At 34.3% G+C, this 26,914-nt stretch overlaps 1 protein-coding gene across 4 annotated transcripts in view; it reads left to right on the top strand.

Annotated features, from left to right (window-relative positions):
- TENM2 (teneurin transmembrane protein 2) overlaps positions 1-26,914 on the top strand; it is an 865,315-nt gene that overhangs the window by 270,091 nt on the left and 568,310 nt on the right. For all 4 annotated transcript variants that reach the window (XM_087924563.1, XM_087924565.1, XM_087924562.1 and 1 more), the window contains one exon: positions 24,424-24,507. In XM_087924563.1, coding sequence (XP_087780689.1) covers positions 24,424-24,507 — 84 coding nt within the window. The remainder of the gene's footprint in view (positions 1-24,423; positions 24,508-26,914) is intronic.

The raw sequence follows: 26,914 nt of genomic DNA, 5'->3' as shown, positions 1-26,914 counted from the left end.
GGGTATTTTACCAGCTGAAGTGTAATGGTATGTAGGAAAGACCTTGAGAAATGGGGCAGACAACATAGCCTGCAACTGGATAATAGGTGGCAAAAGACTCAGAAGGGACCTTTGTAAAAATATTAACTTGATTATATATATCAAATCACAGATATCCCCAAGCTTACCCTTTTTAAATAATTATTGGTAAATATATAAATCATTGCAACATTCAATAATAATAAATACTTAAAGAATGTAAGTTTGGGAATACCTGGGATTTGGTGGTATGAACCAGCATTTTCTTCATTTTATGGAAAATTTAGTATAATATAGCATGAGAAAAGATGTATCCACATAAGCATTATTTTCTGTAAGTAACATGATGTCAGAGTGTTTGCAGCATGACTACCATTATGAGACAACCCAGGAGCAAAATACAGCACACAAAGGCTTAGACATTTAACAGTGATTTATATACAAGATATATATGTGATAGGCAAAATATCTTACAAGCAATCTTTTTTCTTCTTAACTCTGTACTGAGAACTCTGCAATGAATACTGGACACAAGGAGAGAGAACATGCCCACCAATGCCTGCCTTTATATAAACACCTCCTATTGAACCCAGTCTTAAAGGGAAATACCCATTCTATGCTAATTCATTCTTATTGTATCAGCTACATCTGGTCAGCTTCACTGCTGGTTGGGTTTTAAATCCCAAGACCTTAACAGCTAGGTTTTCATTTGGTTAAGACCCACATATGTAAAAGTTTAAAATTAGAGTGCTATGCACTTACAAGGAAAAAAGTCTTGATTTAATGTGGTAAAATTACCTCAGATTAATATGTGGAATGTATTATCAAATTTATTAAGTACGTATAATTTCCTTTTGAAAAATATAGCATGTTTGTAAGTAAAGAGAGAATTAAAAAAAATCACAGCAAGGAGATTTGCAATGCATAATTTACCTAACTATGATGTTCCTAAAAGGGTATATGGTATTATATTTTCTCAAAAACCTTGAATTTAAGATTATTCTGTTCAAGAAGGAAGAGTAGGTTAATAAATAAAAAGCACATACAATTCCATACATTTTTCTTCCTAGTTTTTTTTTAAAACAAATTTTATTAACTTTACAGAACAGTTTTGTCATGCAATGCATTGAATTTATTTGTTTATATCCTGCTTTTTTATTTTTATAAATAACTCAAGGCAGCAAACATATCCAACAACCCTTTTCTTCCTATTTTCCACATAACAACCCTGTGAAGTGAGTTGGGCTGAGAGAGAGTGACTAGCCCAAGGTCACCCAGGTGACTTTCATGGCTAAAATGGAATTAGAAGTCATAACCTTTCACTTTCTAGCCTGGTGCTTTAACCACTAATCAAACTGGCTCTTATAAAATACAGATCATGATAAACAATGAATTTCAGATGAATCTAATCCTGGTGATTTTCTCTTACTCACTAATCAATGTATGCTCATGTCTAATTTGGGCATTATTCTGTCCTGTACAAAGACAGATAGATAAACTCCACAAAGCATCCATACAAAGTCTTTTTTATTGGTACATCAGGCATCCTCAATAACTCACAGTTACGATGAGATTCTTCTTAATGTCCAATCCTTTGTATATCTGACTTTCTGGGTAAAAAGATGGTTATCTCTTTTCCCTTTCATCCCATATCGTAGAAGCAGGGGTAGAGATGCTAGCATGAGGCTGGGTTCAGGCAAGAGTGAAGAAACCTCCCCCAACCCACCAAGGGTCAATTCAGTGATCACTGATGTGGCCACATGACAGGGACTACATTTCCCAGGATACTTTAACTTTTTTGTTAAATGGAAGTGATAAATTTTATTAAAGATTACAATTTGCAAGCCTAAAAACTAATATGAACTAAAAAAAGATGGAGAAAAATAGAAAGTAAAGAAAAAGAAACATTAGAAGAATAAAAAAGAAGGCTCCGCTAAAAGTGATGGGATGCCAGACAAGGAGAGGAACTGAGATTGCCCACAAGTGCTCCAGATGACCGCTCTTCATGAGGAGATCACAAGATGGGAGGCATTGGTGAGTTTAGCCTCTGGGAGATGAGGATCCAAATACAAACATTCCAGTTTCTTTCATTTTTATTGACTCTGGATCAATAAGATTATTTATAGTTAAAAAAAAACACCTTGCCTGGAGCCTGTGAAGATCTGAACAGGCTTTGAGCCTGCCGTACAGAGATGGGCTGCACATACTATAACAATTGGCTTGCCTAATGCAGAAAAATGTGTGCGTGCACACAAAAATGTGTGCGTGCACGGGGCTGCAAAAACATGGGGATTTCCTCCGTGTGGCAGCCAGTGAGTAGCAGGAATCAGCTGGGCTCCGTGGGCGGGGCAAGCGAGCTGGATACATAAGACAGGATAGCATCAGGGCAGGTGGTCAGAACAACTGGTATGGGCGAGCTGGTCCAAACTGCCAGCAGTCCACCACTACTACTGTAATAAGGGGGCCCAGAGGGGGTGGGCTGATGTAAGGAGATAGTTGACAAGGCAAGACCTCATTCCCATGCCATCCCTAAGTCCTGGTTTTTGCATAGTTTTAAAATTTGAATAGTTTAATTACTTTTCTATTTATTTTTTTATAATCTGTAAACTGTTCAAAGTTGCCTTATGGGGAAGATGGGCAGCAAGGACCACCCTCTCCTGATCCGAGCATGGAGTGGAGAGAAGGTGAGAACAGTGCATTCCCTTAAGGGGACAGCTCCCAATTCCTAACAAACTATCCAATTCCCATTAACTATAACTGGCTGGACAACACAGGCATACCTAAACATATCTACTTCACCATAAGGGTTGGGCTTACCTTGCAAACAGATGCTCTGAAGATAATATAAATGTGATACATATAATCAAGTTAATGTTTTAAATTAAATATCTGCCTTAGCACTAGTGTCATAGAAATTGCTGTATCAACCATCAATCAGAACAGTTTTGCACTATTAATACTGTTGAAAGAAGAGGTGGGATAGATACCTATATATATCTTTGCCAATAAAAAATAAAAAACGATTCATCACAGCTGTGAAGGATATTCCTTTAACTGGTGCATGTGTTTTCATCCTTGTATTTCATCATCCTATGTTCATGACATTACAGCTCTGTTCTTTCTAAAAAATCTCAGGTGTGTATAGTTTTCAGCTTGTCTAAGAACTGTACCAATTGTAGTTAAACTACTTTGATGAACAGATCTCCTCTATGGAGCAAAAGAAAGCCACTATAAATTTCTCTCCATAATTGTTTGTTGTGTCAGAATCACATACAGTATAGAAGCAAAACAAGGAACACAAACTATCCCCACTGTGAACAAATCCAAAGAGAATTAATCATAACCAACAATGGTACTTCTATTACCAGAAGAGCAGATGTGTTCTTTAAGGACACTTTTGACTCTTTCTCTGTTAGAGTCTACAGTGAAAGATATTCCCTTCTGAATTTAGTTTTAAGAAAGTTGACAGTTTATCAAGAGGTGTTGAAGTTAAAAAGGCTTCTGAAGTTTCTCAGTGTTTGTGTATGTGTGTAACAAAACAGATATCAAGCACAACAAAGTAGAAATTAAATGATGCATGAAACCCAAAGTTGTTCTACTTTCTATTATTCCTAGCTATAGTAACCAGAAGGGGTTTTTTTTTGCCCTTAACCTACTATGAAAACATGTTAATAAAGAAAATACATAAAGGGCACTTCAAAAGGATTATAATATTTATCAAATTGATCAGATAAGGCTTTGATGTTTTGGAATTCAATCTTCTAAAAGTTATGTTTTTCCTTGTGTAATTATAGGTTATTAATCTTATCATGAAATTTCAATTGACTGCAAACAGTTTCTTGTGAGAAGTTGTTATTGCCTTGTACATAATGAACACAATATCATATATTTTGAAAGTTGGGGTGATAACAGCTGGTCACAACGTTCTACAAACTAATTTTGACCAATTTCAGATGCTATTTGAATATTATCAGTGGAATAAAACTGATTTTTTATAAAGTCACACTTTATTTAAAACCCTACTAAAATATTCTGCCTTAGGTTGCATTTGAGGATAACATTGAGACATCCAAAGGAGTATATGTCTTAGATTTCTATACCAAGGAAAAACAGCATTAAAATTGCAACCCACCCCCCAAAAAAGGGACGTCTGTAAAGTTGATGCCAGATAGAAACATGAAATATTTTTTACCCTATTTTATTCATTTACATTTCATCTTTTTAAAATATATTTTTACAAATAATTCAAGGAAGCGAACAAATCCAACACATCTTCTTCCTGCTTTACCCACCATAGTCCTATGAGGTGAGTTTGGCTTAGAGGGAGTAACTGACCCATGGTCACCCAGCTGGCTTTCAAGCTGAAGGTAGGACAAGATCTTACAGTCTCCTGCTTTCTAGCCTGATGACTTAATCACTAGAGCAGACTGGCTCTCAAATACAAAAACTTAAAACACACATTTGTATTTGTTTTTGTAATGAAGGAGAAAACATTTCCAGAGATTTGAAGATGTATACGTATATGCTTTCACATGTGTGCATGCACATGTGTTCACACACATACACACATATATGTGTGTGTATGTGTAAATACATGTGAATATATGTGTGTATGTGTGTGTGCATACGTGCATATATATGTGTGTGTGTCTGTCTATCTATCTCACATATATGCTGAATGAAAAATAATGCCTTCTATCTTTACTTTAAATTGGAATATTTTAATAAATGAAACATGAAGATAATTCCTGAAATGAGCACTTTCGTCACTGTATTTACTTCTCCAGATAATCCATAGCATTTACTATGCATATCTGCCAATGATGAGCAAGCTTCTTAAAGCCATTACAGAACAATTCCACACTTTTATCTCTTCAAGTAGGCCTTGCTAGTCTTTTCCACTTCTTTATTTGAGAAAAACAGATGTCAGTGAAGGTGTTTATTCAAATTTTGGAAAATATGGCAATTCCATGTTATGAACCCTGAATCATAGTTCAGATGACGTGAGACAGTGAGACCCAACTTTCTAAGTGCCTCTTTGATGGATAATGAAGTATGATGATTACTGTTGTCATATTGCACAAAATTCCTTTCTTTTGCTTCTGAATTTTGCTGAATCAGAGTGTTGTAATATAACTCTCTCAATTGATAATGGTTGCAGATTGAAGGAAATCTATGTGAATAATCAGCATCTTTGAAATGGTAACCAGGAATTTTTTATAATAAAGTCAGGTTAGGTTTGTGAATTAACATTTTGTTTTTACACTTTGTTTCAGGATCATAATAATTAAACCATGTCTTGTTACCTGTTATGATGGTGTAAAGAAATTCCTCACCTTCCTTCTCATCAAAGGGCAACAATTTGTGGCAAAGCTAAACCCTTGAAGTTTTCTGCCAATAACATCTGCCTCAATTTTATGACATTAAAGAATAATAATATGACCGATTTCCTAAGAAATGCCCAGCTTGACAGTAATTTCTCTTTGAATGATCCATTGTTCGTCCTTAATCAAGTCATCAGATTTTTCTCATTTGAAACTCAGTTGCTATCATAAAACATTCACTTTGTTCTTGATGTATTTGTTCTTGATGTACAAATTAACTCTTCCTGGTGCACCATAGTAATATATGTTTGGTTCAGTGGTGCACAACATTCATGTCAAAATAGTCGTCATCATATGCAACTTGTTTTCAGGGTTGAATTTCAGCTAGAGGCATTTGTTCAAAACTCAAAAATCCAATCATAGGGCATAGCTTAAAGTGCACTAATGAGTACTCACTGTGGGCTTCAATTTCATGAAAAATAACAACTTAACCTTTTCTCACAGCAAATTCCTACTACCTAATGTGAATGAATGGATACTAAATACATATCAGATCTTTAAGTACTGCCTTCTGCTGGCTATTTATAATATTGAAGGCTACACACCCACCCACACAAACAAGATTACCTTTGTTTCTTTGTATCTTTAGATCTAGTTGTATCTATATTTATCTGTTTGTCTGACTGTATATTCTATATTCTATCCTGAAAGATGATCTGTGAATAAAAAGTTTGCAGGACTCATAATACCTTCAATTTCTGTGCTAACAAAAAGACTCCCACCCCAAATTGAAAGATATTATATCAGTAGGAAGTGTGAGGGATGTACTTAAAGACCCCTGCTTGAGTGAACCAGCAAAAACAGTTCCTGGGTTTGCGTGTGTCTATGTGTATGTACACACACACACACATACACACACATATATATAATCACACAATCTCACAGATGTTTTTGATGTTTGATGTCAGGGGTCATAGTCATGACCTGACTTGTTCAGTATTACTGTCAGAGGGATCAGTGCAGTGACAAACATTAGTGGTGAGAGTGAATAACCTTGAAAGATTCCTCTCTTGAAATTAACCTGTCCCAATCTATCACCATTGACCAGTCTTTATCTTCCATTGTGCTATACTCTTCGCACAAAGCTTCTGGTGTTCCTACTGACTCCTGCTATCTCTAGGCATTCGATATTTCATCATACACACACACACACACACACACACACACACACACACACAGAGTATATACCCTCCCATATTCATACAGATTGTCAGCATTACTTTTATATACATACATTTATGTGTCGAAATATGCCTTCAGTTGTTTCTTCACAACAGAACTACATAGAAACATATTGAAGTCACTTTCTATCCATTTTCTGTAGTTATTTCAGGATAGGTTGTCAGCTTCCACTGTATCTTTTTCCTCAATCACTTCTATTCATTGCACGCCAGTAGTATTTTCAGAATAGTGTTCAAAGATAAGGAAGAAGCAAACATCAATATTGGAAGAAAGACTTAAAAAATACTTAAATAATTTTATTCATCCTGATCAAAATGGATTTCTGCCAAAGAGACAAATTAAAAGACAATATGAGAGTAATCTTGGACACTTTGGAACACTACGAGGCACATCCTGAAAAACAAACGGCTTTGATATTTCTAGATGCACAGAAGGCATTTGATAATGTGAATTGGTGATTCATTTATTACTGCTGGAACAGATGGGCTTTGCTAAAAAATTTATTCAAGCAATAGAAGCTATATATCATAAGCAAACGGCAAAGGTAATGATAGAGAGAGAACTGACAGACTCTATCTATATAAGAAAAGGAACAAGACAAGGGTGCCCACTATCGCCTTTGTTGTTTGTGTTAACCTTGGAAGTGCTAAATAGAAATATTAGAGATGAAAAGAATATAAAAGGGATGAAAATTAAAAAGGAAGAATTTAAGATGCAAGCATTTGCAGATGATCTGGTTTTCATTTTAGAAGACCCACTAGAAACAGCATCAAAATTGATAGAAAAGATAGAGACATATGGAAAGGTGGCTGGTCTGAAAATAAATAAAGATAAGACAAAGATCTTGACAAAGAATATGCTATCAAGGAAGAAGCATGAATGGATATGAATGGAGAATTCTTCTGCTGTGAATTTATCAATATTCCACATTCCCATGATCAAAAGTCTTGCCATCTGAGTGGCTGTCTGGCCTGTCTAGCATATAACTTCCCATATGATATTGGAACTGTTCAGTGCATTTCTTATTCTTCCAGATAAAATAAAAGCTGGTGACTTAAGGAATAAACAGGAGTGAAAGCGGCTTGTCAGTGCCAAACCTTGTCTTGGCAGCTGCCTCAGCAGAATACATTTGGTAAACTGATTGACAAAACACTATAGAGCTGTAGCTTGAAGCTGAAATCAAGATTCACAGGGAAGTGGTCTAAAATTAGAATAACAGTTTAAGTACACAGACCTGTCACAAATCACTTGAGGTGCTAAAACTTCAAGTGAAAAGAAAACTTGATGTGGATTCATCAAATAAATGGAAAAATAATTAATATTACAGCTTATAATCAAGAAAGTTGCATTAATTTTTACTTCTGTACACATTTAACATTTGAGATAACATCTGTATTCCTCATTAGCAGTTAGGGAACTTGTTTTCAAATTGCCTAGTCATCTCTAAAATTACAGTAAAACCTGAAAGTATTATATTTTAAACATCTTTTACATTTATTCATAATTAAGTTATACATCAGGAAAGTTGCAAATGAAGTGAGAGTGAAGTTGCCATGATTTATGTGAAAATGTTAGTAACAAATATTACAAAATATGCATTTGATTTAAAAGAAGTGTACTTAAATGCTTCATGAATATTTAAAGTACCTAGAACTGTTGCTAATGACTTTTTTTTAAATGTACAGTACTACCATATTTAGATGAAAAGGTATTTCAGCTATCACAACAGTCCCATTAGTGAAAATTAATGAGTTTTTTGAACAAGTTATTCAAATTTCTCACACCAAAACTGCAATTGTTGTGGAAATCTTCCACAGTGATTGAATCACTCCCCCCCACCCCACCCCATGTTTCTAGCAGATCAGGAACAATCAGAAATACAGATTCTAAACACAATTCTGGACAACAGAATTCCATAACAGAGAAACAGCAAATATAGAAAATATATATCATTGTCCCAATAAGAGAAAGCAAATAAATAGTGAGAAAAAAAGCTTTCGAAACCAGAAGTGGGAAGGTTCACTTAAATCCTTCTGTGATGCTAAAAATGATCATGGCTACCTATTATACTAGTTTCTGGAACTAACACTTGAACTGGGGAGAGGGGAATGTCATAGAGCTAGCAGGAAGCCCACTAATGAGAACTAAGAAGTAGTTCCCAGATGTTTTACTTGGCATGGTTTGCTAAAGCTTTTAGACTCAAAATCAGCTGTAGCTTACCAAGTAAGGCTATACGACATAGCTTGTTAAGAGTTTTTTCTGCATTCTAGGATGGATTTTTTTAAAAAAACAAGGTGGCCTTTCATTAACATTAAGGTATGGTCTCTTCTTATACCAACTGTATTTTCATATTCACCCCACTGTTTAAGAGACTTTTTGTCATGAAAATAGGATAAATGTTTGTTATAGACAAGATAGTGCTTAGAATTGTATTCACACATTCGTTTTAGGGGCTGCCTGATTTCAATTTGAGTTTGAGCAATTCACAGAAAAAAGCAATGTGAAAATAATGGTCTACAATGTAAACAGATGGTCAGTGCATAAAGAGATATTCATGCAGCACTGGATATAGTCATTATGAGCCTAGGAGAAGAGTCTTTAAGACTCTTCAGACTGTTATCATGGGGGAAGCTGCTTGGATTTCAAGGGGAGCATTATTCCAGAGGCCAAGTGCTGTAACACCCTGGGGATGCTGCGGTGGCTCAGCAGTTAAGACACTGGGTTTGTCAGCCAAAAAGCTGGCAGCCTAGGTTCAAGACTGATCACCAGGACATGGGGTGAGCTCCTGTTCTTGCCCTAGTTCTTACCTACCTAGCAGTTCAAAAGCTTGCAAATGTGAGTAAATAAATAGGTACCACTTCAGTGGGAAAGTAACAGCTCTTCATGATGTCATGCTGATGATATGACCATAGAAACGTCTTCAGACTATACTAGCTCAGTGGCTTTGAGTCCTGCCTCCTATAGTTACTAACATAAAATCTGCAAGGCAGGTACCTTAACAGACAGGGACATTTCCAGCAGTTTAAAAGATAACACTATTTAACTGAAGGGACCCAGAGTGTGCCCACCCTGTTGGAGTACTGGAGACATAAATAATAACCATTAATAAATACAAATAATGTCACATTGACAAAACCATCATCAGTTAATTGCAAAATGCAGCTTTATATGGGACAGCTTACATCCTGCAATGATATCTTTCATACTATTACACAAGAATATTTGCCTATCTCAGGCAGGACTTGGGAAGGATCCAATATGTGGATAAAAATGCCACATCCAGTCAAAATATCTGGAGGACTGTGCAACCAACCATAATAAATATTAAAAACCATATAATAATAAACTTATCCCAGGTCCTTGAGAAGGACTCAACAGACAGACAAAAATGCTACATCCAGTGTGAAAATCTGGCTGGCTGTGGGATGATCCAATAATACTAATATATAATGCGATGTAGGATTATATATGTTATAACCAGCATTCTGAATTGCACTCAAAAGCAGAAAGGCAACCAATGCAACTTGCAAAGCAGGGGTATCTCATGGGGATAGCCATCACTGCTTGTGCTGCTACGTTCTAGTTGAAACTTCCAAGTGTCTGAAGGAAGGCATATTGCAAAAATTGAGTTGGGAGTTGCCTAGAACATGAGATAGTGTCAGGAAGCCTCTCAATCTAGGAAAGGGCACAAGTGTAGCTCCTCTGAGATCCGAAACTGTAGCAAACTAGAGAGTGTGTGTATCACATGTGTTAGGAGACTTGTCTGCCCTACTTAGACAGTATACTATTAGTGGTTAACAATAAACTCCTTGGTTTTTTTTTCTATGACACATGAGGCAGGATAAGAGTTGACAGATATAGATTCAATGACAAAACAAGCAGCTGAGAGAAACATAGGGAGCGTAAACTGTAGAATCTGTTTTATTCTTATCTATCACCGTATGTTCTTAGTCTTCACATTTGTTGCCATTAAAAGCTATTAAGATGTAGAAAAGACAGCATACTTATTTGCAAATTTGGTTAAGTAAATATGCTTCTATAAGTTCTTAGTGGCTGCTGTTATTCCTTACATCTCCTTTCTCATATTTGTTAATAAATGCTCATGTCCTCAAACTACATTCTTCATATCTTTTTACAGCAACAACATCTGTCCTTGCTTTATTATGTTCTTTCCATTATATTTTCCCATGTTCTCCTACAGACACCATTATCAATATTGGTATATGAGTATATCATCAAATATACAGCCTGTCAGTAAACCAATAGATAATGAAATGCCATTTAATGTATCAATAATAGCCAGCTATGCTTATCCAAGTGGAAAATGTGATATATCAGTCCACCTAGTCAAATAAAATTCCTGCATTTAGCTGATATTCATAATTACATTATTTTCTCTAGATTTGGATGGGGGAAAGTGTGCTTATTGATCTAGTGATGTCATTAGGTGAATCTGTCTGAAAAACTTCATTTTAGATTATAGGGCAGGGTTTGGTTGACAACATATTTATTTGGACCTTTATTATCCTAATTTCGGCAATGCCATTTGGGATATTCTAGAGAGTTAAGTGAATTATCACAGCTGTAGTATATATATAGTATGGAATATTTCCAAAGTAAAAGAACACAATGAACAAGGTTTTTTTTTTTTTTAGCAAAATATTGTTTGGGCCAATATTTCATAGTGGCCTCATGCTGAAGGAGTCTTCTATTTATTAACATACTTTAGGTGTATGTGTGTGTTGGGGGGGGAGGGGTTGTCTAGTTTTTTTTATAGATTTTATCATGGGTGATATGATGGCATGTAACATCTTAATTTTAATCTTATTCATGTTTTATTCTGTCTTTTTAAATCACTTTAAGAACATTTGCTGTTAAAGACAATCTAGAAGTATTTTTAATAGATAAACATTCTATTCAAATCTGTATTACTTGTCTGTTTATTTCAGGAATAATGATACTTACAAAATATTACCAGTGATAGCAGAAAAACCTTTGAATACTTTATAGTATGACCCAAAGACCTTGCAAATCATAACTTAATATTATTGTGACGTTCAGCTTGGAGACTCACCAATAGTCTGATAACTGATGGTTTTCAGGGTATTTTTTTTTGGGGGGCTGCTTTTATTTATCTAGGGCTTTAAAAAACTCTCTTCTGTATTTCAAACACAACTAACTATTCATCACAGGACATAACAGGTCCTATTTTGACTGGGGTACCAATTCTTCTGTTTTCTCTGAATGTCTCAACATTTTTGCTGGATTCAATAGAAGTGCTCTTTTTTTCTCTAGTGACATTATGTTTTCAGTTAAGGCTACAACAATCTGATCAAGGAATTCCTAGCTCAGTTTTTATTCTTCCCCTCACCAAAAACAAAACAGAATACTTGGCAAATGAATTCCACTTCACTGCTTACTGATATTTCTTGTTTTAAATGCTTATCTGTAAGTTCCATTGGGACAGAGCTGGGCCTGTTGAATGAAAATGGACTGCTTTTCCATTTCAGGTGGTAAATGAAAAAACAGAACATGCTATTGTATTGCATTTTATATTTGAGTTTATAGGTGAAGATTTGGATGACCTATCACATTTATCTGGACCTTTATTATCCCAATTTTGGCAATGTGGTTTGGGATATTATAGGGATGCATATTGGAGTTAAGTGAACTACTATAGCTGTAGTACATACATCTTATGGAGTATTTCCAAAGTAAAGGAACACATTGAAAATGAGAGTGCAGTTTTTTAAAAAATAAAATATTGTTCATGGCAATATTTCATAGTAGCCTCATGCTGTAAGAATCTTCTATTTATTAATATTCTTTAAGGATGTGTGGTTTTTTTTTTCTGTGTGTGTCCAGGATTTTCTGATACCAGATTTCTTGATCCATGCCTTCCATCACTGCTATAGCTTCACTTTAAGTTTAATGATTGCTGAAAATTGAAGATAGCAAAATAAATTTGATAGCATTGCTAAATATTTAAGATAAGAGGAGGAGATGAGAGGAAAGGCTTCTGTGGGGCAAGCTTGAGGAGTACACAAAGGAGCAGAGGCAGTGGAAGGAGAGCCCAGCAGGCCATTCAAGAGAGGGAGAGAGGAAACTGAGCACCATGACACCAGGCCATCTGAGCAGTGTAGACTGGCATCCATATCAAGAGGGTCAGGAGAACCTGGACTCCAGCAGCCCTTTCGGGGGTAGCGCTACATTTGTATGCCTACACAGAAGGTATTTTATTGACATGAATTGCTTAATTTGTTTTTCTTAATATATGGAGAAATTAAGACCTATAATAGAGCATACATACATACATACAAACTTACATACATACATACATACATACATACATACATGGGTGTCTATGAACTAATTATTACATATATTCTAATATATATTGTTCTCCAGTTAAACTATCCCATAAAAGAAAATAAACTATCCCATAAAAGAAAATAATAATATTGCAGAGTACAGTGAAAATACAACTTTACTGTCCATTTTAACATTTTAGCATGACAAAGCAGAAGTAAACCAGCATGATGTTGTGGTTAAGGTTATGGACTAGAAGCAAAGAGACCCAGTGTATAGTCTTCCTTTAGGAATGGAGCTCAGATGAATGAACTTGGGCCAATCACATCCCCTTAGCAACAAATCAGCTGATAATCCACCTCCCCTTTTGCATTATTAGCTTTGCTACAGGAACTAAGTAAGTGGATCCTGCAACCATGTGGAACAAATATTAAGTAAAGCAACAACAACCTTTTGATGAGGTAAAATTTAATTTAATGATAAGATAAAATTTAATGGATAATTTTATTGAAGAAATAATTATTTGTTCAAGTTATAAGTTAAATAGAATGGAGTAAAGACCATGCAGAGATATTTTAATGGAAATTGGATTCCCCCTCACCCATTTCCTATGTCTTTATCCAATAAAATATGGGAAAATTCCAGCAATTTTAGCAGAGATCCTCATCTTTATCTAAAATGAATGTCACTCTTGTAGAGCTATCTGGTTCTGGGGTTGTGTCAAGTTTGGGGGAAAAGGGCAAAGCATGTTAGCAAGCAAGCAGAACATTTATGTTTGAAAAATTAAAGCAAAATTAAAAATTAAATTACTCTTCGGATAATTTTAATGATTGCTTTGAAGCCTGGCCCCAATTCTTTGTGTTTGGGCATAATTAGGGGTAATTTCCACTGGGTCTGCTAGTACGCATGAGGCTGCCTTGCTGCTTTGAAGAAGAGGGTTTCGTTTGTTCTATTGGCAATAACTTTCTGAGGTACCCCTTTTGATTGATATATACAGCCACAAATGATATTCAGTGCTATCACAGTAATCTGAAGTACATTGATAAGAGTTCTAAGAACATCTCACAACATTTTTCTGGTGTAAGTATCTTTTATAAATCATGAAAAACCAGTTAAATTGGGGGAGAGAGAGCTCAAGGCTTATTGTATACCAGATAATTGCACTAACACACCCCCATCTCTTGCCTTGTGTTTTGCAAACCACCTACTTGTGGGAGATTAAATATACAAATTCCTAATTTTAGTTCTGGGTAATCCATTGTTAATGTGAGATTGTTTCAAAAAAAATTTATAGCCAATCATTGCTATGAATAATACAGATATGTGGGCTGAAGGTAGATGTCATTTTGAGACTGAGATTTTGCTCTTGGGACATACTAATCTCTTGTTGTATGATTTCGTGGAGACCATAGATTTTGCTCAGATAATCACAGTTTTGACTTATGTAGGTGAACATCACCCTAGGTCTGGTTTTTACTTTGGAGAAGTAAAGCATGAACTAAATATGGAATACACTGGAATCTGACCTTTACTCTGTTCAGATCATATTGAGGACAAAGGGCCCATTGAAATGGCCTCCTTAAACGCCTGATTTCTGAGATGATTTGGCAGGCAGCTCTGTCTTGCACTGGGTGACTCCCTGGAATTCAGAGAGAGCAAAACTGTGTATGAGATTATGCCTGTGTGCCTTTGCCTTGCAGCTCCTGGTTCTCAGGTGTGGTGTAGGGATGAAGAAATATTTTTAAAAATTGGTTGAAATTTAAAATTTAAATCAATTAAAAACAAAATTTAAATACAAAAATACTATATACAGTATGCCAGTGTTTGGACATGGTAATCATGGCAGAATCTATTCTTTATACTTCTCATGTCCATAATTTCTAGTTCAGGATGATACAGATAATTTTAAGAAAAATGTATTAAATAAGAATGCTCCTTATATGCAAAGTAACATTGATTTACTCAGATCTGGATATCTATCAGAGTAAACTGAGTGTAATCTGGGAAAATGAAAACAGTAAGTTCTACCACTCCGGATTGGTTCCATGGCCCACTTGATTCCTGTAGGCGGTGACACCAACAATTTTGGGAAGTATTTAAAAGTATTTGTATTTTGTTATTGTTGTGGTTTAATCAATATTAAAGGTAAAGCATCTTTTCTTTTATAGTGGTATTTCTTTTCTGCATTAGAAAAAAGGAGAAAAATCTAGGATTTTCACAAGTAAATATTAAATGAATTGCAACAAACTAACCAATGTGTAAATAAATGCTGCAGCAACACATTTCACTGTTATAAATTATAATTACATTGACTATTCTGCAATGATTATTAAAACATGAAAATGTGTAATTAAAAGAAATTTGATTTTATGAATGGTATGTAAGGGAACAGATAATTTGGATTCTACTTCAGAACAACTGTATTTGGAAATAATTTAAAGAATGTAATAGAATGAAGAGCTTTTTTTTTAAATTTAATGGCATAGTGAATGTGGTTCAGGAAGGAAAAAAGTCAATAACTATTTCTTTGGCTTTAAGGACAAAGAAAGATCAAACAATTTATTAGAAATAGAATATAAAAAGGGGAACAACAATAAAACACATCAGAATGTGGAATTGTTTCACTTAAGGACAATAGGTGCTGGAATGTATTATTTTCTTTCAATTGTGTAATCAGATGAAGAAACAACAGGCTACATGGGATGTAAATAGAACATCTCATATTCTGTTCTTGGGAGAAGTTGTTTCGGCCTGTTACCCTCAAAGGTTATTTTTATTTTCACATACTCTCATAGCTTCCAGTTGCATGTGAAGAATGCAATTTTATTTGCAATAGAAATACCAGGCATATCATTTTTAGTTTCTGTATTTGTTGGAGAAGCGGGGGAGGGGGGGGAGAAAAAGAGAGATTATTAAAGCAAAATAAAACAAAACATATTTTTGCACAGAACTGTACATAAATAAGAACTTTGTGTTTAGTTATCATTACAAAAGAGAAATTTGCATCTACATTCTACATGACTCAATGTGTTATGTTTGGGGTATTATTGAAACCCTAACATATTTTGAGTATTGTTATAACTGGTATTTAAATTTATAAAGAACACTTTACTACAATTAGGATCAATTTTGAGTTGGAATGTTGAGTTGAGACTGGAATGTTGTTATTATTGTCAACAATTTTGAAGTAGGTGAGAAAACAATTTATATCTTGCAATTTATTTTAGGGTATAATGCTTGTCTTTTGTCCATGAATAAATAAGAACAGAGGACACAGAAAAATGCATTCTTTGAAAAGAAGGTGTTGGACGATGAAACATTTGAATACTTTTGCAAAAGTCATTTAGTACAAATAATATTTCTAAATACTTAAAAATGTGCAAATTGTTTCCTTAAACACCTCTTCTATCAGAAGTGTCTCAAGGTTCTCTTGAAGTCTTCTCCATGTGTCTATGTATCCTTGAGGACTCCACTAGTAGAATTCAGGAGAGTATTGAAGCACCTGCATCCCATCTTCAAACATCTCTGGCTGCTTTATAGCTGCAAGGAAAGTTATATTCTAAATGATTTTACATAGGCCTGCAATCAATACATTTGAGTTTCAATATTATCATTTTAAGCCATTATTCCTTTAAAGACATCAAAATAATACATCTGGTTCAGGGGTGGGATACAACAGGGTTATCTACCGGTTCGGGATTTATGAGATTCCCTGCCCACTGTGAGCCACGTGCCTGTTAATTGTCATTAGCATGCTGCGAGCTGAGAAGCAGCCTTTGAAACAGCCCTCTTCTCTTGTTTTTTTAACTGCAGCTGTGCCTCGTTCGGCAGCTGAAGTTGAAAAATCAGGAAATAAAGATCAGGTAAGACCCCGGGTGAGTGGGTGGGCAAAAACATCTGCTGCTCTTCAGAGCTACCGGTTCTACAGAGGTGGACAGAACCAGTAGAAACCCACTCCTGATCTGGTTAAATGCATAGAGTTACGTTATGTGGAACACAGGAAATAGAAATATATAATAAACAAAGGAAACTAAAATGGTCTTAAAAAGATATGTAGCTAGTTCTAGTTTATATCAATGTCATCATCATGTCTTTTCCTTATAGCAATAACATTTTGACTTACATACTTTGACACATACTTTACAGCACTCTCTAAGCAGTTTACAGAGTTGACATATTGCCCCCACCAATCTGGGTCTTCATTTTACTCACTTTGGAAGGATGGGAGGATGAGTCAAACTTGAACTGATCAGGATTTTTTTTTTTAAAAAAAAAACCTGCTCTCAGTCGGCAGAGTTAGCCTGCATTCTAATTACTGCACCTCCTTTTATTCTTCCAAGCTGCTATATCCTATACTGTATCTATTCATCTAATATACTGCTTTTTGTTCTTAAATTTTTAAATACTCTGTCTTTTTGATGACATCAACAATTCCATCTTGTCATGACTTTCGTGGTCTTCACCTTTCCCTTCACCCAACCACTTTTCCATTATACTGTATATTTGTTTTGTGACTTAGTCCTCGTTTACTTTCTGAATTCGACCAAACCAACGTCTTGCACCACCATCAATTCATTACTTGCTGACACATTCTTTTCTTGATTCTTAATATTGATTCTTGATTCATATTTTAATCTGGACATTTCTTAAGTGCCTCACAATTAAGAAAAAAAAATCATAGTATACATTAACACCTCTGCTGATGTATCTAACTCTTATGTCTGTATATCAAACTGGACAGAAACAACCAATTTTGTATAATCGTTTTCACTTCCTTCAGCAAATATTCATTCCTCTAAATAGATTACATGTTACTCAATGCCTTTTTTCCAATGAATCTTTGACTTAAAATGTCTCCATTTTTGCATTTTAAGTGAATATTATGTCAAGGTAAAAATAATGGTTTGTTTGATTTTGGTTCTTTTCAAGTTATATGTAAGTTCCATTCACTTACTTAATTTTCCTGTCAAGTCCAATTACTCTAGACTTTGATACATTAATTTTCAGATCCATATGTATCCTTGCATTATACAATCTATTTAACATTCATTGTAAATAATTTGGTCATCTGACAGTAACAGAGCATTATCCACATACAAAAATATATGAATATTCATGTTTCTTACAAATATACCTTCAATATTATCAGAAACAATCCTATACAACTTATTTATAGAACTATCTGAATGTAATTGCTACCTGAATGCAAGATTTTTAAAGGCAACCAAACAGAAAGATGTTTCTAAAATATGACAATTATAAAAATTTTCAATCTTTGTATTTTTCTTCCGTTGACATCAAAAACAAAACCTCTTTTAAGAATTACTTAAACCTTAAGAACAAAAAAAAGTTTAGAATGAGAAACTTGTTTTAAAAGTTTCACATCAAATTGAAAGGTACAGGTGGGGAAACAGTTAATAGGAAAGTTACTGATTTCACTAAATACTCAAAATAATTACTAAGATATAAATGACAAAATAAAACAATGCCAATTAAATCTTTCTTCCTTGTGTTGTATATAAGCAGCCACTGTATTAACTACACATAAACCTTTTAGTGGTATATTTCAGCATGTAAATGAAATCTGAAAACTACAGAATTATGTAGATTTTAAAAATCAACACATTTGCCATATCTTTAGATCAACTAATAAACTGATGTATATATGTTTCTCTTCTGTTTGATAAACCTTACTGTGTATAGAGAATTAGAATTGGTTTGTGGCTCATAGGAATTGCTCATATGAATTCAGTTTAATTCCTCCCCTAGCAATATGAGAAGCAGGGTTACTTTATGACAATTGTCACAAACTGGGAGGAGTGTAATTTATTTTTCAAATAAAGAGTGTAAATACATTTTCCAATCTTATTGTAGAAATTTATGTATTTACCAACTGAAATGGGTACTAACAGTGTTTATATGTTTGTCTCTATGTGAATATTAGTTTCAAGATATGTTGATATATACCAGAGATTTGGTATGATGTCTCCTCTAATGGCCCTTCCATAATGTTTTAAGACCCAAGTAGATCAGAACTCAGAAACAGATTCCTCCATTAAAACCAAAGAGCCACTGAAAACTTAGTAATCTACATTGCAGAATGAATTGTTTACACATACACACACACACACACACACAGAGAGAGAGAGAGAGAGAGGGAGGGTACGTTAGGCTGCGGTAGCAATGGCAGAATGGGAGGAAGAAATGATTGACATAGTTTTGATTGTGGGAAGAAAATCCAGGTTTTTAAATAAATGTCACATGATCAAAATTTTGGCACATGATAAGAACTTGGTGGGGTTGGAATGCTGGAGTTGATTTTATACTTAAAAAAAAAACACCTTTATTTTCCTGTGGAAATCTGTTCTGTGGTTTCAAGGAAAATTTGGCCTCAACTTCCATGGATTAAAAACATTGAGCGGATTCCTAGAGGAGAAGTGCACAATCACCGAACCAGTTGTTATTCCAGTGGAATCCCACCCCTGCAGTGCAGGATTCATAAAGTTGGTGTTCATGATGCTGAGCATTAGTCAGCAAACAGGAAGCTGTAGTTTGCACCTATATCAGCTAGCTGATTTCCAAAGGCAATCCATGTAGAGTGCATTGTGGTGATAAGGATTTTTGTTATTATACACATTTCTATAGGATGGTCTGAGGATTAGTGTCCTGGGCAGGAGAATGGAGTAGAAGACCTTCAAAATCTTTGCTGACCTGTGACTTTATAATGCTTTCAGTACAGAACAGTTATTCAGAGTTTGGGAAAATTCTACACACTTCCTTTTCTGGTATAGAATTATCAAACATTAACTCCAGCAATTTGGTCAATTTAGGTTTGAAAGCCTAGAAAAGAAATCTCTCTATATATATAAAGAGAGGAGGGAGGAAAAACCACATTATTTTTGATCCTGGGCTGTTTTATTTTGTTTTCTTGTTTCAATACATTTTTAAGTTGATTGGTCTTATTGTTACAATTGTGTGTAACTTCTCACATTTTGTGATGATATTCATTTTTGAATTAACATTCTTATCACAAAAAAATGTTTAACTTTAGCTAAATTGGGTCCATAAATTCTACAAGTGAAACTCAAAAAATTAATATATTGTGCAAAAGTTCATTTATTTCAGTAATGCAACTTAAAAGGTGAAACTAATATATGAGATAGACTCATTATATGCAAAGAAAGATAATTCAAGCCATTATGTGTCATAATTGAGATGATTATGGCTTACAGCTCATGAAAACCCCAAATCCACAATTAGAATATTGTGAAAAGGTCCAATATTCTAGGCTCTAAGTGTCCCACTCTAATCAGCTAATTAAGCCATAACAGCTGCAAAGGGTTCCTGAGCCTTTAAATGGTCTCTCAGTCTGGTTCAGTAGGAATCACAATCATGGGAAAAACTGCTGACCTGACAGTTGAGCAGAAAACCATCATTGACACCCTCCATAAGGAGGGAAAGCCTCAAAAGGTAATTGCAAAAGAAGTTGGATCTTCCCAAAGTGCTGTATCAAAGCACATTAATAGAAAGTTATGTGGAAGGGAAAAGCATGGAAGAAAAAGGTGCACAAGCAGCAGGGATGACTGCAGCCTGGAGAGGATTGTCAGAAAAAGGCCATTCAAAAGTGTTGGGGACTTTCACAAGGAGTGGACTGAGAGTGGAGTCAGTGTATCAAGAGCCACCACACATAGACGGATCCTGGACATGGGCTTCAAATGTCGTATTCCTCTTGTCAAGCCACTCATGAACAACAAACAACATCATAAGCGTCTTACCTGGGATAAAGAAAAACAGACCTGGTCTGTTCTCAGTGATCCAAAGTCCTCTTTTCTGATGAGACCAACTTTTGCACCTCATTTGGAAACCAAGGACCCAGAGTCTGGAGGAAGAATAGAGAGGCACACACTGCAAGATTATTGAAGTCCAGTGTGAAGTTTCCACAGTCTGGGTTGATTTGGGAAGCCATGTCATTTTCTGGTGTTGGTCCACTGTGCTTCATTAAGTCCAGGGTCAATGCAGTCATCTACCAGGAGATTTTGGAGACTTCATGCTTCCTTCCACAGACAAACTTTATGGGGATGCTGACTTCATTTTCCAGAAAGACTTGGCACCTGCCCACACTGCCAAAAGCACCAAAACCTGGTTCAATGTCTGTGGGATTACTGTGCTTGATTGGTCAGAAAACTCGCCTGACCTGAACCCCAAAGAAAATCTATGGGGCATTGCCAAGAGAAAGATGAGAGACATGAGACTGAACAATGCAGAAGAGCTGAAGGCCACTATTGAAGTATCCTGGTCTTCCATAACACTTCAGCAGTGCCACAGGCTGATAGCTTCTATGCCACGCCACACTGAGGCAGTAATTGCTGCAAAAGGTGCCCAAACCAAGTATTAAGTACATATGCATGCTTATACTTTTCAGAGGTCTGATATTGTTCTATGTACAATCCTTGTTTTATTGGTTGCATGTAATATTCTAATTTTCTGAGATTGTGGATTTGGGGTTTTCATGACCTGTAAGCCATAATCATCACAATTATGACAAATCACTGATTGAACTATCTTGCTTTGCATGTAATGAGTCTATCTCATATATTAGTTTCACCTTTTAAGTTGCATTACTGAAATAAATGAACTTTTGCACGATATTCTAATTTTTTGAGTTTCACCTGTACATGATTTAGATCGGTATTGAATAAGGATTCTGTGCTGAGTTAAAAGCTTAGAGACAATTTCTACAATACAGTAACAGCTGTCACCACTACATCAGTTAAACGTATATTCATCTGCAGCACCAGATAGATAAAATAAACTTTTCCTTTGACAGTGATGAAAGGCAAATGTGAAAAATGAGCCATTCGGGTTGTTCTCTCTTTGGACATTATCTTACTTTTTTGTTTTGTTTTTCAAATTCCCTTTTTCTGAAGATTGTATGAATTGATTATTGAAAGTTATATTTAAGGTTTTTGGGATTATTAGTTTGTATGAATGGAGGAAGAGAGAAAAGAAAGATAGGACATGACATAGACTAATGTCAAATGTGAAATAACAACACTTTTGTCCAATGCTCACTAAAAATAGAAAGTCTGCTTGTGTTAGAGTGAGCTTTCAATAGATGAATAGTTTGTTTTATTTAGTTCAATGCAAGAAAATAAATTTAATAATCTATACTAATAATGGCCAGTTCAGGAAGCACTAACGACTGCACTGTACAATCCTGAGCTACATATATTCTTTTCTGTTGGAATAAATTGAATAAATACATCGGGCATTCTGCTTAGATATTTTGACTAGTATCAATCAGTGGTTCTTTTTAATCATGCCAAAGTTACCACTTTTGTTTTATAACATTATATTTTGCAGATTATTTAAACAAAAGCTGTACAGAAAAATTAGCCTGAATTTTTTCCCTACACATTCCAATTCAGTGTGATTATTCCCATGGGAAAGATGTGGTATTCTTGGATTTTTAAAAATACAAGTACTGAATTACAAAGTTTCAGGGCATCTGCAGTGATAATCATTAGCTTCAAGATGGTGCGCGCAAGTGGCCAACTAAAGCCTCATCTCTTTTTACATGCATGTTTTTAGTCCGTTGCAAAAGGACAGCAGCATCAGGGCAAGTTTAAATTCTGGGGTGGGGGAGGAGAAAGGAGATAATGATATTATTTCCTTCTGATGCTTGCAGAATATTTCCTCATGATAGGAGACCAGTCATACTGTAATTTAGAGGAATTGTGCTTTTCTTAGGAGGCCAAAACTCTTTCAGTTGGCTTATATTTAAATGTGGAATGGAGAGAGGGGAGCAGACATTTTAGCCTTCTATGCTTGGGAAGCAAAGGGAAGAGAAATTATAGGAGTGAATGGATTTTATTTAATGAGTTGTAATATGATTTCACTGCAAATGGAGCAAGGAGAAAACAAGAAGTTGATGAGGTAGCGTCCCTATTTATTAGATGTACTTACAGATATACCACTATCGCTACCCATAGAAGATATGTATCTTCCTGATTGGTTAGTTTTATAAATCTTGAAGCTGATTAGGCAGAGCCCAATCCATTAATGCAGATCTCTTCCTATGTACCACTGTCAGCTTTAGGAATGTCACATAAACGGGTATGAGATGTGTTATGTAAGAATGTTTCTCTTAAAAGGCCAAAATTGGACAGGTCATGATTAGAATTCTAACGTAACAACACTTTAAGGTCTTCTGAAATGTTAAAACATGAATAGCTGTCTTGGGATGAAACTGAAGGTGACAAAAATATTATTTTAGAAATTTAATTGGAAATTATGGTGATGTGCCAAAGAGTAAAAAAATAAAATGATAATATAAATTGTAGCAAATAAGAAAAAAAATCATAAAAATAAAACAAAATACAAAAAAAACCTGTTTTGGTTTCCATGATGGTATGATTTATTTAAGGTGTGTTTAATGCATCTGTGATTAACTTTTGGATGAAAGAATTATTGTTTTCCTGTAAAAAAGAAACGGTAGCAAAAGTGAATGCAAAAAGAAAAGAGAAATGAAAAGAAAACCTATATGGAGATTAGCTTGTTAAAATGAGTTTGGCAGAATTTTCATAGAGAGATGAATTATGACAATGAGAGGAATTTGGAGAGTGCAGATGTGCCAATTAGATACACAAACTAATTTTTTCATATAAATAAGTATTTATTTTTGCGTTCTGTCATACCTTAAATTATTCAATTTTTGTCCATTTTTAAAAAACCATTCTTTACTGTAGCTTGTTAATGTGTAATAGCATTTATTACAGATGCATATTTTGAAGTATTATTTACAAGAAACTGTAAATTTTACCTGAAAGAAAGGTTTGGCCCAGTGGTGGGATTCAAAAAATTTAACAACTGCCTTTCCGCCCTAATTATTTCTTCCAACAACCGGTTCATCAAACTGCTCAGAAAGTTAACAACTGGTTCTCCCGAAGTGGTACAAACTGGCTGAATCCCACCACTGGTTTGGCCTAGCTATTAATTAGCTTCTCTTTTCCATTCAAGCTGTTAATTTTATTACAATTCTAAATGTACCATTCCCATTTCTTTCCCAAAAAATTGATCCATTAAATTGTAATTAATGAGCAGGAACTTCTTTTTAAAATCTTGTTCATTACATGGAAGAATTTAAGGTCTATCTAAACTATAATAATTTTTCTTGTTGTTTAGAATTTATCTATTTTAAATGAAGGAAAAAGAATCTTAAAAGAAGAAATCTCATGTTGGATTTATTTTCATTTCTAGATTTTAGATAAATTAATTTGAAGTTCAGTTCATATTCAGCAGATTAACTAAATTACAATAGAAGAGAATATGCTAGATAAATTTGGTTTAAATTAGGATTGGATTGAATATGTAATTCTGCCAATGCAGTTTTAGGTCAGAACTTAATTGTAATCACACTAACTGTTTGGCTAGTTTCTAGAGAAATTCTGCTGGGTATACTAAAGATATGTTCTTGACAATGAAGTCTAATGAAGAGAGTGCTAAATTGTGTTTATTTTATTTCATTTAGATTTTCATACTCAACTTTCTGAGACATTGAAAGACAGACAGACTGGCTGGCAGCAGCTGGCTGAAACAAAGAATTCTCTAATACGTAAGATTTTTATCTTGTTTCACCCTGTATTTCCTTGAAGTAAATTCGGTTTTGCTAGTTGTGCTATTCCAGTTGTGATTAGAGCTGAACTTATGTGTTTGTGTGTGTACATGTTTATGCATATATTTCTTATTTTAGTCAATGTTTGTTATTAAAACATTTTTTGGAAATTCAATGGAAAAGTATAATATTAAAAGCTATCAGGAAATATTCTTTGAAACTTATAGATGTTTTCAATTTCAAATGAAAGTATGAAAGATGATTAGTTTTGATTCATTAATAATGTTGTCTTCTCTTTGAGCATTAGGAGACACAATATAGTAACTTCTACAGTTAATCATATGACTTTTTCCAGTATAGCATTATTTTTCTACAACATTTGAATATGTTTTATAAACTTAGATCTATATAGATTTAGATAGAAGTGCAATAATTTCGCCTATGTATTATAGGCTATTATTGTATTGTGACTGCAGTACTATGAGAACAGTAGATGTTACTACATTTAATAAGTGATAATATAAACTTATGTAGCTTTGGGCTTCTACTTTTTAAACATTTTAACATTTTTTTAAAACAATACAAGGAATAATTTCTTTTTTTAAAATTATTGCTTCCATTTTGAGTCACAGTGTTCACTTTGATCTATTTTATTACTTACCTGGGATTCTGGTTCATCCGTTTGTTCTTGTTACAAAGAATTTTAACAACAGCTATTACTGGTTTCGTTCACACATTATTCCAATCTTAATAGATGATTTCCTTTGGAAAAAAATAAAAGCAAAACTAAGCTTTCCTATTCTTCAGAAAACACAAATATAAGAAAATTCTGATCATCCTTCTATGGATTTTATTTCATATTTTAGATTATTTCCGCAGCTGAAACTTGGGCAAATAAATTACATTTGAATCTACGTACAAAGATAAATCCTAAGCATATTCTGCTTTAATGACTGATGGGCATTATTTCTTCAGATATAAATTCGGTGCAGTAATGAAAAAACTGAATATTGCTCATAATGCTATTCATAATGATGCAGATGTAGGAATTGGCAATTATATCAGCTTTCCAGTACTAGTAATTCAGTGAAAGAATTATGACCAAATTATGCATTTTGGGCTGCCAGTAGACAGATGGTGGTTGTTTTTGTAATCTGTCTGAGGACATAGCCCCGTAATCGCTGAAGCATTTGTCAAAAATAAAAAAAATCATAAGACACTGTTAAACACAACCACACACAGCAACTTTCGTTATATTGTAGCTATAGGCCTTGGTCTTAATTGTATTTTTCAAGCATGAAAGGACTTTCACTGTTCATAGAAGGCATTTGGTGCAGTTGGTGATTCTCTAGATGGATGGGAAGTTAGTCCACTGTTACCTACGAATCCCTCAAATTTTCCAGCACTGTTTCCAGGGGAAGCAGAAACTGACATTTTCTGCTATAAATAACAGAACTATAGAGAATGGACACTTTTCTCTTCTTGTCTATGCACTTAATTTAGTCATCTTTAAAGCATCAGCTCATGGAAAATAATATTTTTACCATAATACATTTGGTTCAATTTTAGATGCTTGGTATCTAAAATTAATTAGTTCTGTTTTTTGTTTAATTAATAAAAAGTGTTCATTCTAAGTTATATATAGTATACCAGTTGATTTTTTTTAGCTTTGTACTTGTTTTTAATGATATAAAAGTTCTCTATTAACTATAGTGAAGAATTGGCTAAATTATTTTATTTATTTGTTTGAAAGCCTTGATAACAGAAAATCAAACTTTTCAGTTGCCCATTGCATTAATGACTTTTATTTTCTTTTTTGAAATATCAGTTAAAGTAGCATTGAATTCTTTAAAAGTACATCTTTAATTGGTTTTTAACATCTGAATTCCTTAAGACAGTGTAATAGTAGTTAAAATGTTACAGCAGGACACTCTTAAACCTAATTAAAAAGTTAATACTAATTGAACAGTTTTAAATTAATGGGAGTAATATGTTGTTGGAACTAGTAGCACTAGTAGATGGAACAAAAATCAATTGTTCAAATTCTTCACTTTGTGATCTTAAGCAAGCTACTCTCTATATTAACCTGTTAGTGCTCTGCTGGAAAGATGTATATAGGTCGAATGCTAAGAGTTTTTCCTAGATGTGAAAATGTATCATAAACAGATTTAGTAAGAGAATAAAACAAAAATACTGGGACTTCCCCCCACTTCAAAATTTCTTGTTCCAGAATTATAACTTATTTTTGTCTATTGCTTCTACTGGGAATTTAAGAAGCTCATCTTTCTCTTAATGTCTAGCATAAGAAATATCATTCTCAAATTGGCAGAAAGTTTTTTATTCATCCCAAGTTATACAGCAAGTAGATAGCTATATAAACTGAATAAATAAATTGACAAGTTCCATG

Source organism: Pseudonaja textilis, chromosome 2, assembly GCF_049901715.1.
Source record: "Pseudonaja textilis isolate UNSWEBS1 chromosome 2, rPseTex1.2, whole genome shotgun sequence".
NCBI lineage: Eukaryota > Metazoa > Chordata > Lepidosauria > Squamata > Elapidae > Pseudonaja > Pseudonaja textilis.
This window is presented reverse-complemented; position numbering and strand designations above follow the sequence as displayed.